Raw genomic sequence first — 13,795 nt, forward strand, 5'->3', positions numbered from 1 at the left:
ATATACATATATACAGTAGAACTCTGTTTATCCAAACTCCAGTCATTCAGATTGCCAAATATCCAGATCGTAACCAGCAAATAAAAATGAAGAAGTTCTTAATTTAAATATAATTGTGCAATTAACTTTGCTGAACATGTTTAAGTATATTTTAATGTGATTCCAATTTGCTGTATTATTTTAAAAGCAATAAAATCTGGCATTCAACAATCCGAATAGTTGGAATTTCACTGTATACAGTATTGGTCACAGAAATTGCACCACCTAATTTAAAGTTTTACAGAAATTGTATCAGGCGTAAAATTGACATAAATGTTTGAATTAAAAATAAAATTAAGATCAGTCAGATCAGTAAAACTTCAATAAAAATTATCATAAAATACCAAATAATATAATTTTAACGCCCAATGACAGCAGCAATTTGAGACTGCATCGATTTGTTTGTATATTATTAACATATTTGATTGATTTTAGGCAAGCCCGAGTTCAAGTATGTAGCTAACATGCATGGAAATGAAGCTGTTGGACGAGAGATGCTCCTGTTATTGGCCAAATATCTCTGTGAGAATTATTTGGGTGATGACAGAGTTACGAGGATTGTTAATTCCACGAGAATCCATCTGATGCCATCAATGAACCCAGATGGCTATGAAAGATCCAGAGAAGGTTTGTAATATCAATTGACAAATCAGAATATTTTCAGTGCATATCATGTTCAGGCGGATAAAGAACCAGAACCCTGGACGAGTGTTTTCAGATCGATGGCTGATTTCAGATAAAAATCCTGAATAAAGAAATTGAGATGGAGATAAGTCCGCCTCGTTTTGTAGCGGTTGGTGCATTCGCCTACCAATCTTGAGGTCCTGGGTTCGATTCCTGGCACAGTGGATGTGAAATATTGATTTTGAAGGCTGTTTAAGGAGGTAGTAGGTAGTAGCTGTTGTAGGACTGGTCATTTTATTTTCTGTAACAAATTATCAAAATACGCTGCATTTGGTTTACCAATCCAGTGCCCTATGCCTCACCACTATGTGCAGAAAGGGGAGGATGGTAATGATCTAGTGCATAGTGTGAATATCGAATCAACCGCACACTGATAAAACTCCTTTTATAATATTTTGAATAAACTCATTGTTATTGTATTTTTTTGAGTGCCCAAGTGAGCAGCTGATTTCAGGGCATAATATTCATAAATCATTGGTTTTACATAGGCACCTAATATTTATATACCTTCATGAAAATTAAATTTACGATCTGTCTTTTTAGGTGACTCCGACAGTGTTCAAGGACGATCAAATGCAAATCATATTGATTTAAATAGAAACTTCCCCGACCAATTTGAAAAATCTAAGGTATATAATATGATACACATATATTATATTTAATAAGGCCGATTGTCGACCCCAAAATTTTCATATTTAGTGTTTTTATTGTATATTTTTTTGAGTTTAACTTAGAGATTCTCAAGTGATTTATGGTAAACTTGTTAATCTAACTGAATTTATCAAAAAATAACTATTCCTTATATTCTATGCGAAATCAGGTGGAATTAAAAGGGGTTAAGAAATAAATGAAGTTGTAAAAATGGCATAAATTTTTCATGATCAACTACAGGGGCATTAGTATTTATCTTAGAATCTCCAACTTGTTGATGTATTTTATTTATTAGATTTACGACCTAAGCAAATTACAATACACTTACATAGAGAAAAATATTTACATGAAACTTCACAAACAGAATAAATAAGGACAATAAAATAATGGTACACAGTATATTCAAAGAACACGATCTATATATGAGGCTTTGAACTAAGCCATGATAATTGTCCTTTATCCCACACTGTGTGCATAGTGATGAAGATCACCCCCTAGATCTATCTCCATATATGCAAATAAATGTTTTATTTTTGTTTTTCTGTCCAGCTGAACGCAGTCCAAGAGCCAGAAACTCGCGCCGTGATGGAGTGGTCCAAATCCATACCATTTGTGTTGTCAGCTAACTTACATGGCGGAGCATTAGTCGCAAATTATCCTTTTGATGATAACCAACAGATGATGAATGGAGTTCCGAGCTATAGTCCTGATAACTCTGTGTTTGTACATTTAGCGCATGCATATTCCGAGGTAAGTCTAGAACATTTTTTCACATAGACAGGTAATCTGTATTTTATCTATCAGAATTTAAAAATTAACTTTTTCTTTATTGCAAAACAAATGAGGATCAAGTAAGGCAGTAAAGTTTCTGATTGATTTTGTTTATGTTCTAGGCGCATTCTACAATGCATTTGGGAAGACCGTGTATCAACATGCCTAAAGAGAAGTTTGCAAATGGTATAACAAATGGCGCTGAATGGTAAGTACAAATAAATTACTGAATTTTACCAATTAAAAGACCATATTTCCACTGGAATGAATTATACTTACCATACAACCGATATTTGTTTATATAGAGCTCATAGAGAATTGAGGGGCCAGTCATTTTTCAACCAATGTCCGTTTATTGTTCTTTGTCAAAATTGAATGTTTGCATATTTGAATTTGTTTATAATTTAAAAATATAAATGATAATCTTGTACGTTTTGCTCCTAAAACATATAAATGGCCTCCTTTATATATTTTTTCTAAACTAATGATGAGTGCAAGGCTCTAAAGCTATGGTTTCCTAAAAGAACGGTACCATCATGTAGCGGTGGATGGCGACATTAAAACAACTGTACAAACAAAGATAGCGCAGGTTTCCTAGAAAGCCTTGATTGTGAGCAGAACATCAAACTGCAGTGCCGTCATAGGGGTCACAAACAGTTTGGAAACGTTTTTTTGTGTAAATATTTTTGTGTTTGAAAATAAGTGCAAATGTGATTTGAATGATGAAATTTCACACTAAACCTCAAAATGCACATTGTGTAGCATGTTTTTTAAACACCTCACTCTCCTCAAAATTAGTGTTTTCGATTTCTGATAACTCCTTATCTTCCAAATATACCTACTCATAATGCTAAGTTTTTCACCGCAGTACATATAATTTTTATAAAAATAAGTTAGTGAAATTAGGTCATCATGGCCGCTAGATATCAGCATCACTCTCTCCATGTTGACATCTCTGGCCACCGTCAAGACGGTTGTATTGTTACGCCCACCGCTTTCTTAGGTTCATATAAAAGAAAAAAAATACCTATATTAAAACAACATTATAAAATAAATCTTTTGTGAATGTTTGATGATGACGGAGTTTCACTTCCTATAATATTTAGCAGTCACCTTAAAAAAAAAATGTGTTGTTGGTTTGACGCATGGTTACAATCTTTATGCGGACATGGGATTTTTGTGCCATTTATAGATATTTATTTTTAGATTTATTGACGCGATTAGTTTTATCTTTCAGGTATATTGTATCTGGAGGCATGCAAGATTGGAATTACTTAAATACAAATGATTTTGAACTGACTCTTGAATTGGGATGTTATAAGTTCCCTAACGCTAGCAGGCTTCCAACTTTCTGGATGGAGAACAGAGAAGCTCTATTGGCTTATATTGAACAGGTAATGCAACCTGACATATAATAATTACAGTTAAAAAGATTATGTACTCGTCGTACTGTTAAATTAAAGTATTTTCACATCACACGCTGTGGCATTATTCTCCGTAGCATTACGTCGACGAAAGTCCGTTTATTAATTAAGGTAAATAAGACAAACTCATTAATTGAAATGCGCTTGTCATGTGTCTTTGTTTGTATTCTATTCTCCTTTTTTAAATATTAAAGCGCTGATTTGTGATAAAGTATTCTAACTTAAAAATGTACATTTTTATGGAATTCTACCATTTTTTTTTTTTTAAATACTGTATGAATAAATAATATGAATATGTTAAGTAGGTACATTTTTTTTTCTTCGTTGAGGCCTTTTACCTAAAGATGATAATATCGGCTGAAATACAAGGTTCATAATATATATAAATTTAATATTATTTACCTAGATACTTACATTTTAACAGATTTTCTCTTCACGGTTTTTATTTCAGTTTTAAAAAAATAACATTAATATTTTAATCATAGTCTTGCCAAAAAAAAAACATTTTTGCATTAGAAGTACTTGAAGCAAAAAAAGGATGACCTTATTTTAATAGTCATAAAAATGTATGTTTTTGTATATTGGTAGGTCCATAAAGGTTTGCATGGCTTTGTGGCCAGCTCCATTGGTCACGGAATACCAAATACCGTGATTCGGGTGCACGGAATAAACCATGTTGTCCGAACTGCAGAGAAAGGGGATTATTGGAGAATTTTACTCCCTGGAACGTATAATGTCACTGCTTCGGCTAATGGGTAAATATTGTTTTTTAAAATAATCAAATACTCCCATTTATAATTTTCACAAATTTCAGACTGGTAAGAGACTTAACAAATTCTTATGTAATTTATAATAAATGTGATAATTTCTTTAGATACGAGAGTCTTACAGTTGAGGTGACTATTCCTCAAGAAGGATCTTTGAGTTATAACTTTACTCTGATGGCCAACGACCCACAGCATTGGTCCAGCGCTTATGATTTCAGGTAAAATATTTCAAATGAATTAATAAAACAAAAACTTTAATTAAGTTAAATAAATTTTAAGAGGCGTAATCTGCCGGTCTAAAAGTATTTATATTTTTATAATATAAAACTTCTAAGTATATTTTTTAACAAAAATACAAGAAACATTTATTGTTTTTATCTAATATTATTTACTTTATTTTTTAATGGCGTGATTTAAAATAAACATTGTTTTTACTCTACTCTAGAATTGATTGATTGCTTCTCTCCCTTATACTCGCGCACAGGAATTTGAGCCAATTATCGCAGTATCAACACTAAATCCGGGTCATTTACATCTGTTAAAATTGTATGTAATAGTCGGCCATAGCTGGCTGTTATCTTTTCAAATGACTTACTGACCAATATTTTTACGTACATATTAAATATTTCTTTAAATTTTGTGTGGTTTTTGTATGATTTTTAAGTGAGAGGTTATTCTTTATTATATTTAGATTTATCCAAACTTTAAAAAAAGTAAGGCCCAAAGGGACGATACTTCTAGGTGACCAAGATCCTAATCAACCGAGCCAAGAGCTGAAAACTGAAGTTCGAAAGGCCGAATTCTCTCGCATGTAACAGTCAGCGATAGCCGACTATTGCCTGCTAGTCTTGTATAACTAACCTAACAGCGCAATATTTGCAGAAAACATAAAAACATAAAACATAATAATAATGGAACCATTAATTTTATTGTGTTGCAAAATAAATTAAATGACACGAGTGAAAAATGTATATTTCAATTGCAGAATTATTGAAAACGTTGTCCGTACAAAATACCACACCGAACAAGAGATGAACACCCTCCTTGCTGAGTTTGAAAACAAATATTCAGATATAGCCGAATTTGAAGCGGGCGATAGTGAAATTTCTATGCAAATTCATTCTTTGAAACTCACCGATCAAGTAAGTCGTTTGTAAGATTATTACACATTTTGCCGGTCTGTCCAACTTGTGCTGTAGTGGTCAGCGCATTTGCCTTCTACAAAGAGGTCTCGGGTTCGATTGCCAACATGGTTGACATAAATGATTTTATTTAAAAGGTGTTTCTATATTAAAGTATTTCATAATTCCTGGACTGGCATCTGAAGTGTGAGACTGATCACTTGGGCTGGAAAAATGGAAATCGAGTTGTGGTGAAGTAGGAATTGAACCTGGAATCTTGGGTCCGTGAGCCCACAATACTACCATGGGACCACAACTCGATTCAAATTATTATGTTCATTATTCTCAATTGTTTTTTTTTTCTAGATTGGATCTCCGGACGAACACAAGTTCCAAATTGGAATAATAAGTAACCTCTACGGCACACAGCCGCTGGGCCAAGAGATCTTATTAAACTTCGCTCGACATATTGCCACAGCCTTCTCAATCGGCGAACCAATTCACAAAAAGCTTTTACAAAACGCCGTCCTCCATTTCATCCCAAATCTCGACCCGATCTTCCCGAATATTTTGAAGAGTTTCGACAACAGCAACCAGTGCAATTTGCGCACTATGGAAGAAGAATTCGGCGATAAATTGCTGAATCATTTCAAGAGTAATGACAACCCGAATGCCCACAGCAAAGTGATGATGTTTGAATTGATGCTGAGATGGGAACATTTTGACATGTTCATTGATTTGGGAAGTGGAAACACCAATGTTATGTACCCGGAAATGTCTAAAACCATTTATGATAAATTTTCAGAAACCTATCAAAACAACAGGCAATTTAGTACAGGGACGGTGTGTGAGAACGTTCAGAGTCAGAAGGAAAATTCCAAGCATGAACAGTTGATAGATTTGCTCTGTGACAAGTTTAAGGTGCCCATGTTCAGTATTGGACTAGATTGCTGCAAAATGCCCGCCCAAGAGCTGATTGGACAAGTATGGAGAGACAACATCCAGAGCTTAATGTCTTTCGTGAAATTGGTCAATACAGGTATTAATAATTCTTCCGAATTCGCAAGCCATCTGATATAATCATAATTTTAATAAAGACACTGGGTTTTAGGTTCTGCATGTTGAAAATAAAACATAAACATTAGAAAAGGTAGAAATATAAAAAATAATATAAATGTAATCTTCTATAGTCAGCTACCGTCTAATTTCAGAAGTGCAAATAATCTCATTTCAAACCCCCTCACCCCACACTCCATGTCAAACAAAAAGGCACTATATCTTTAAGATTTAATATTTAGTAGACACTGTTAAAATTATAAAATAGGTTACTAAAAAAAAATTCATTACTAAATCAAACCTTGATAAGGAAGCTTGTGTATCTTCTAAACCGGTCGGTAATAAAATGAACTCTTTGAACTCTACAATGCTTTGAGTATGTCCAAATGTTTACAGCCAGGCTGGATTTCCTCCCTAGGGAGTTATTCATACCTAAATTCTGAGCCGAATGAATCTCACCCACATGGTAAAGGTTTCAGCTCTTTTACTTCACAAAAGTCAACAGATGGAAGAGTTGAGAAAATGTGGATGTTTAAACATAGGCAGAATGGTGAATGTTGCACAGTGTGTAAAGTGGTAACTTAAACTAGCCAATGAAAGGTCATAAGCCCTGTAAATGCCTATACGTCCATATTTCCTTCTCAAAAATGTTTTCTCTCTGTTGCAACAAATTTAGATCTTTGAACTCTATTTATTTTACACTCACTGTTTAAGCTAGCTCTGAATTGTAATTTTTGCTAAAGATTAGAAAAGAATTTACAAAAAAAATCAAAGAAATTTTAATTACCAAGAGGTTTATTTAAAATAAAAAATTATATAGTGTGTAACTTCAAGTAATAAATATTTCAAACCTAACCCGTGTTGATCCGCACTAGCAAATCAATATATGGGGTCTTTTATCGTATTTTGTTCCCTTCTCAAAAATGCTCTCCATCCCCGTTTGTAATATCTGGATATTTTCTTGCAGGTATCGAAGGGTATGTGAAGAACGAGTTCAACTCTCCTCTCCGCAAGTCCACCGTCAAGGTGTCGGGCGTGGACATGACCTTCCAGGTGTCATCCAACCTCGCCTTCTACAAGATCATGCTGCCGCCCGGTCAGTACGATGTGGTCATCCAGAGCAGTTCCTACCGGGACCTGATGTTCAGCCTCATCATAGTGGAAGACCGGCTCACTCGGCACGACGTGGTGCTTGTCAGGGAAGGAGCTGCCGGCGACAAGGAAACGGTGCAGGTCACCAAGTTAGTTCCCATTACTGGTGAGTGTTTATTGGTAACTGTCATGTCTCAAAGGGAAGTAGCCTTGCCTATATTTATTTATTTTGAATCATGAAATAGGGCACACATAAACATTCTTATGAGTGCTCTAATAATAACAATGTACATATATTTTATTCATAACTTGTTTAACACATATTTCATTCGTAAGTTGTTTAATTCATTTCTTAACTTCTTTTGTCCAATTTTCATAATATTATTGTCAAATGTAAAAAATACTAACATTAAATGGAAGGGTTTAGAAACATGGCAATGTCTACCAATACTCAAAAATGAGTTTGATATGAGGTCGTATTGTGATAGAATGACTCTACCATAGAACTAACAATAGTCCAAAAGGAGCGTAGAATCATATTTGAATACATCGGACTGTGTCCAATAATTCCCCCACTATGCTGCACTTTTGCCGCGCGCATTCATGATCGTTCGTGATGCCGCCGCGCAATGTTGCACGATGGAAAAAAATATAATTATAACACAAATGTAATGTAAAAAAAAGCAATCTGTTAATTTCTCTAAAATTTTATTGTGCACCTGGAAATATTGATTGACACAACTGAGTAGATAAGTAAAGGGTCATTTAATAAGAGTCATTGAATTAAAGAATTTTAAACTTAAAATATAAAACAAATTTTATTTTACATAAAATGGATATTTTTATATCATGTTATATAATATTTGATGTTTTAAAGATAATGTCGGTCAAATGACCACCACAGAGTTGTTTAATCCGAGATCCAATTTTCATTAATTCTCTCATTAGATGAGCAAAGTAGGGTAAAAACATTTGCTACCTTGGCAACACTAACGAAATTTCAATTTTGTTTCTTCTTATGACCTCTCATTGGCTGGTTTAAGTGGCCACTTTACACACTGTAACATTCACCATTCTGCCCATGTTAAAACATCCACATTTCCTCAACTCTTCCATCTGTTGACTTTTGTGAAGTAAAAGAGCTGAAACCTTTCTCCCTGAAACTCCCTAGGGAGGAAATCCAGCCAGTCTGCAAGCATTTGGACATACTCAAACATTGTTAAAATTGCAATGTCAAATTTAAATTTTAAATTTGACTATATTTTTTTAGTGGTAATGCAATATTATGTTTCTTTACTTTTTTTAATTGTCGAATCGTATTTTTTTTAACTTCGTAAATATGTTTTTTAAATAAAAATAATGCAAAATATTATTTAATATGCTGTAACTCTTTTTCAAGTAAATCCAAATCTGTGTTATTTTTCAGGTTTTGTAATGGATGGAAGTAACTCCCCAGTCGTAGGGGCGAAATTGACAATAAAAAACACCTTCCCATTAGTGACCGTCCAGTCCAAGAACAACGGCGCTTTTACTCTCCTGGCCCCACTCGCTTTACTGGGGAAAGAGGCCATCATACAAGCCACCGGCAAACCGTACATTTCTAACATCCAACTTGTGCCCGTCATGGAGAAAACTGCACCTGTTATGTTTAGGATGACGAGAGATGAAACAGTTTTGGGAATGCCCAGGACTATATTTCTCGTTGTGGCTGGTGAGATTTTATTATTATTATTATGGATAACTTATATAGCGCCATTTTCATAATACCTCAAGGGCGCTTTACAAAGTGATTATATAAAGATATAAATTTAATTTCAACTTTTAAATTCAAGAAAAATAATATACTTTGTGTTAAGTGATGTTTCGGAAGAAACTTAAAACTCACCTGTTTTCTGAATCATTTGATGATTTAGAGAACAAGTGGGTTTTAAGTTTCTTCCTAAACATCACTTCTCTCTCACAGTTTCGGACCTCTGCTGGGAGAGCATTCCATGGCGTAGGGCCTGCGAATGCAAATGCGCGTTTGCCAAATTTAGTGCACTGTTTGCGTCGAGGTATAATAACTTTTCCTTTCGACGTAGATGTAGCTGATCTAAGCGTAAGACGTCTGTCAGCTAGGAATGCAGAGTTCCCTTAGATATTCTGGAGCAGAGTTGTGCAGTGACTTTTATATAAGCCAACAGAGTTTGTATTCCACCCTCTGTGGAAAACGTAGTCAGTGTAATTCCCGAAGTAGTGGAGTGATATGACTGAACTTAGAGATTCCAAAAATAAGTCTCGCTGCGGCATTCAATACAGACTGTAGGCGAGTCATTTTATTCATTGGTACAACTGCGTAGATACCATTACAATAATCGACTCTAGACACTTTTATTTTATATTTACAACTATCATCATTCACCTTTATCCACCAACTCTATCCTGTATCTCAACATTCTTTTTGTTAAAAGAGATATTTGCATTTTTCTGATCTCCCAAAATATTTCAATTTTGCAGTCATTTTGGAACTGTTTGTTGCAGAAAATGGAATGGTAAACCATCAATACAATAAAACTTTTTTTTAAATTATATTTATTTGAACTTCTTCCTCCAAAGGTTGTATCGGTGTCTTAATAGTGGCGCTGGCAGCGTTCTGCTACTCCTGCTGCCAGAAGAAAAGGTTCCCAAGGGGAGATCGTGACGACTACGCCTTCTCGGTCCTTCGACAGAAAGAAGCGCGTTTATTTGAAGATGAGGACAGAGAAGACGCTAAACTGTTTAAAGATATTCCCGGTGAGTTAACACCTAAACTTTAGCACAAAAAAATAAAACCTTCATTCCAAACATCACAGAAATGATATAAATGGGGGTCCCTGTTGTGTATTGTGACTCTGGCCTCTTGAACCGGTTTCTCAACTAATCTCATTAAATTATGATTTTTTCAAACCTAATTATTCCCGTGTCCCGGCGAAATGAAGAATACAGTTCTGTGTCTGAAATAGGATCAGAACCCTAAATGGGTAACTCAAGTTTATTTTTTGAGCTGCAAGTCAGCTCGCAGCTCGAGTACTTGATCTGGAGTTTTGAACCGGTTCGCAGATCAGCTCACATTATTTCACGCGACTGTACACCGGCGGTGGCGCAGCGGGGTATTGTGAGTTTCGTACACAATGCGACGTTTTACAGATAATTAAATGTCTGGTCATCGACTCAGCGCATTAGCACCGTTTGTGGTGATTCAGTGAATCATACATTTGTTTGAAAATTATTCCAGACATCACTTTTTTCACTGGCTATTATGATTTAATGTTCCTTGATATGATACCTTATTTCATAAAAGAATCAATGCGCGAGTCACAGATAGTTGCAGCGTCATCGACCTTTTTTAAAAACTAAGATAAAATACCATAAGACACGTATAAAAAGTAAACAATAATTCGAGCCCCGAATTCCTGGGTTTACCCCTCATAACTACTGGCCGCACGGTGAAATCGACCTGTGAAAATTGTAAATCTCCATTCCTAGTATATCAGATTTGAGCTGAACGGTGCAACCTGTATCGTTCGGCTCACTGCCATAGTCAGCCGCCGCGCTGTGAGGGTCTTATTGAACCGGTTCGTAATTGACTTACCCACGCCTACCTTAGATGAATATTTATTTTATAACTGGCTCATGTGGTCACTCAATACACTGTGTAACATTCAGTATTTTTTGCCTATCTGTCTATATTTCCTCAACTCTTCTATCTGTTGTCTTTTCTAATGAATCTCACCTACATCAAAATATACCCTTTTCTTTCAATAATCCAATTGACAATTTATATAAAGATGTATGAGTTTTATCAAATTTTAAATTCTGTCTCTACACTCATGGAGTTGTGTGCTTTGTATATAAGATATTTTGTTTGAATTTTATGTTTTTTTTTTTCTGAATTCCAGAGGGGATAGTGAAGCGACCATACTATGACGAAGACATTCCTCCCTCAGAGACAGATAGTGATGATGATATAGTCTTAATGAGAACAAATCGCGAATGGCGAACAAAATGACACACAGTATTATAGATGCAAACGGCAACCATTTATTTACTTAATGCGACATCAAGAATATGTCTTCCTTTTAGGTTTAACTAAATTTTATGAGTGCAATGTATAGTCTGTAGTTCACATTACAAACAGAGGGGAAAATATTTACTGGTTATATGAATCTTTTGTCTGTTGTTAATTATTGTTTTTGGCAAAATAATGAATAATTTGTCCATTGCTAATTATTGCTCTGGCAAAATTATAATTTGTCTTTTGCTGACTATTGTCTCTGGTCAAATAATAGTTAATGAATTTCTAATGTTTCTATGGAAAGGGTAACGGTAAACCTTGCAACTAAAATGCGTTTTTAAAACTTAATAAATGATAAATATTAATGTAACTTAATTTAAATTTTAAAAAAAGAATTATGCTAATTTTTTTTATCATACTAAAGCCAAGTCAAATCCATTTATATTCGTAGTATGTTCTTTCCTAAGAAAGTTGAAATAGTAAATTGAATAAACCTCCTTTGCAAATGTGTATACATGATATATATATAAATTATTATTAAAAATTTTCAGTGATTAATTCATATCAGTAAAGAAATAGTGTATATTACTTACTTTAATTTCTGCATAATGTCCATTCCTAATTATAATGGGACCAATTTTTTTTTATTAAGTAATTTAATATCATATAATTTAAAAAAATATTTAGGAAGAGCTCTCTAGGTTGCAACTCATTCTGTGTTACGTTTAAATTTTCAGCCTTACCGAATTTATGAAAAAATGTTAAGTTTGTATAAATATTTATTTTACCTCTTATATAAATGATGGTGGAATGTCACATCACTCTATCTTTGCATACAGACCTTGCTTCCTCTGCATTCATACATCTTTACATGCACGCACACCGATTATTCCAACTCTTGACATGTGCATCTTCAAGAGTTTGTTGGATTTGGTCGTGCCATGTTTTTCTCGGTCTTCCTTGTTTTCTGCATCCACCAACATTCACATTGCAGAACTTTTTAGCCGTTCTTTCGCTGTCCATTCGCTCTATGTGTCCAACCGCTTTCTGATTTTGTCAATAATGCTAGTCTCAGCCTTACATAATGCACTGATCTCAACATTTCTGCACCTTTCATACATCGTTTTTACCGCACAATTTCAATTAAGCGTCTAATATACACCTGCTAACATGACATTATGTTGATTAATTTTATTTGAGTCATTTTACACAAATTAAATACACAGTTATGTAAATGATAGAACTTGGAAAATCAGGTTAATGCTTCAACAATTTTTATTTTTCAATAATGTATTTTAGGGACAGTTATTATTTTTTTGCAATAATTTTGCTTGACAGAAATCTGTGTTTTGTTGAGTTTGAATTTGAATATGTCTGTCAATATTTACTGTCCACAAAATGGTATTTGGAGAGGGAATTAAAAAAATGTTTTAAAAAGCCATTTTGTGAATTTAAGGAAATTTTGGGCATGAGCTGGGTTGTGGACCCGTGGATAGTGTCTCGGACTCACGGATCAAAGGTCCGTGGTTCGAATCTCACTCTTCCCCAACTTGATTCCCATTTTTTAATATTGAGCTATTTACAACTCGTTGAAAATGGCTCTCAAAATTAAATATTTGCTTAAATTATAAGAACGCAAATATTTCTTTTTAAAAACAAACAAAAAAAACAATCACTGTCGGCTTCTGACCAAAAATACTGGCAGTGCATGTATTCACATTTTGTAAACTTATAATAAGTTTAGCATTCTACTGTAAATGAGCGATGTGTGATATCGACAGTCCACACATCAGAACGCGAAACTCGCATTGCTTATCTTTAGGTACATACGCACTAAAATTGTATTGTGCGTACGTAACTAAATCATAGAGATTCTTACCAACGTTGTCTCCAGTACGCATGTTCAAAGTTAGGTTACAAACGTTCTATCTGCGCATGTCCCGACACTGCACAGACTGTGTATATTATTTTCTCCCTCTAATGCACAATTTACTGCTATGAAGCATAGTTTATCTCGCTCAATCCACGGTTTCATCACATATTGTATTTTTTATACAAATTTAGCGCTAAAGCTCGTGCAAAAAGCAATATGCATGATTACGATCAGCGCATGCGTGAGCTGATACGATCAAAAGGTCGAAAAAGATATGAGTTTTT

The 13,795-nt window shown here is 34.3% G+C and overlaps 1 protein-coding gene across 1 annotated transcript in view; it reads left to right on the forward strand.

Moving 5' to 3' along the window:
• svr (Carboxypeptidase D svr) overlaps positions 1-11,687 on the forward strand; it is a 39,543-nt gene extending 27,856 nt beyond the window's left edge. Inside the window, exons 8-20 of the mRNA XM_088229405.1 lie at positions 475-666; positions 1,267-1,352; positions 1,924-2,124; positions 2,268-2,353; positions 3,383-3,539; positions 4,158-4,324; positions 4,444-4,554; positions 5,322-5,478; positions 5,824-6,496; positions 7,481-7,771; positions 9,032-9,316; positions 10,201-10,377; positions 11,523-11,687. Coding sequence (XP_088085531.1) covers positions 475-666; positions 1,267-1,352; positions 1,924-2,124; positions 2,268-2,353; positions 3,383-3,539; positions 4,158-4,324; positions 4,444-4,554; positions 5,322-5,478; positions 5,824-6,496; positions 7,481-7,771; positions 9,032-9,316; positions 10,201-10,377; positions 11,523-11,632 — 2,693 coding nt within the window. The 3' untranslated portion in view covers positions 11,633-11,687. The remainder of the gene's footprint in view (positions 1-474; positions 667-1,266; positions 1,353-1,923; positions 2,125-2,267; positions 2,354-3,382; positions 3,540-4,157; positions 4,325-4,443; positions 4,555-5,321; positions 5,479-5,823; positions 6,497-7,480; positions 7,772-9,031; positions 9,317-10,200; positions 10,378-11,522) is intronic.
• The last annotated feature ends 2,108 nt before the right edge of the window (positions 11,688-13,795 follow it).

Source organism: Micrasema longulum, unplaced genomic scaffold, assembly GCF_059751315.1.
Source record: "Micrasema longulum isolate JH-2025_06_02 unplaced genomic scaffold, ASM5975131v1 h1tg000664l, whole genome shotgun sequence".
NCBI lineage: Eukaryota > Metazoa > Arthropoda > Insecta > Trichoptera > Brachycentridae > Micrasema > Micrasema longulum.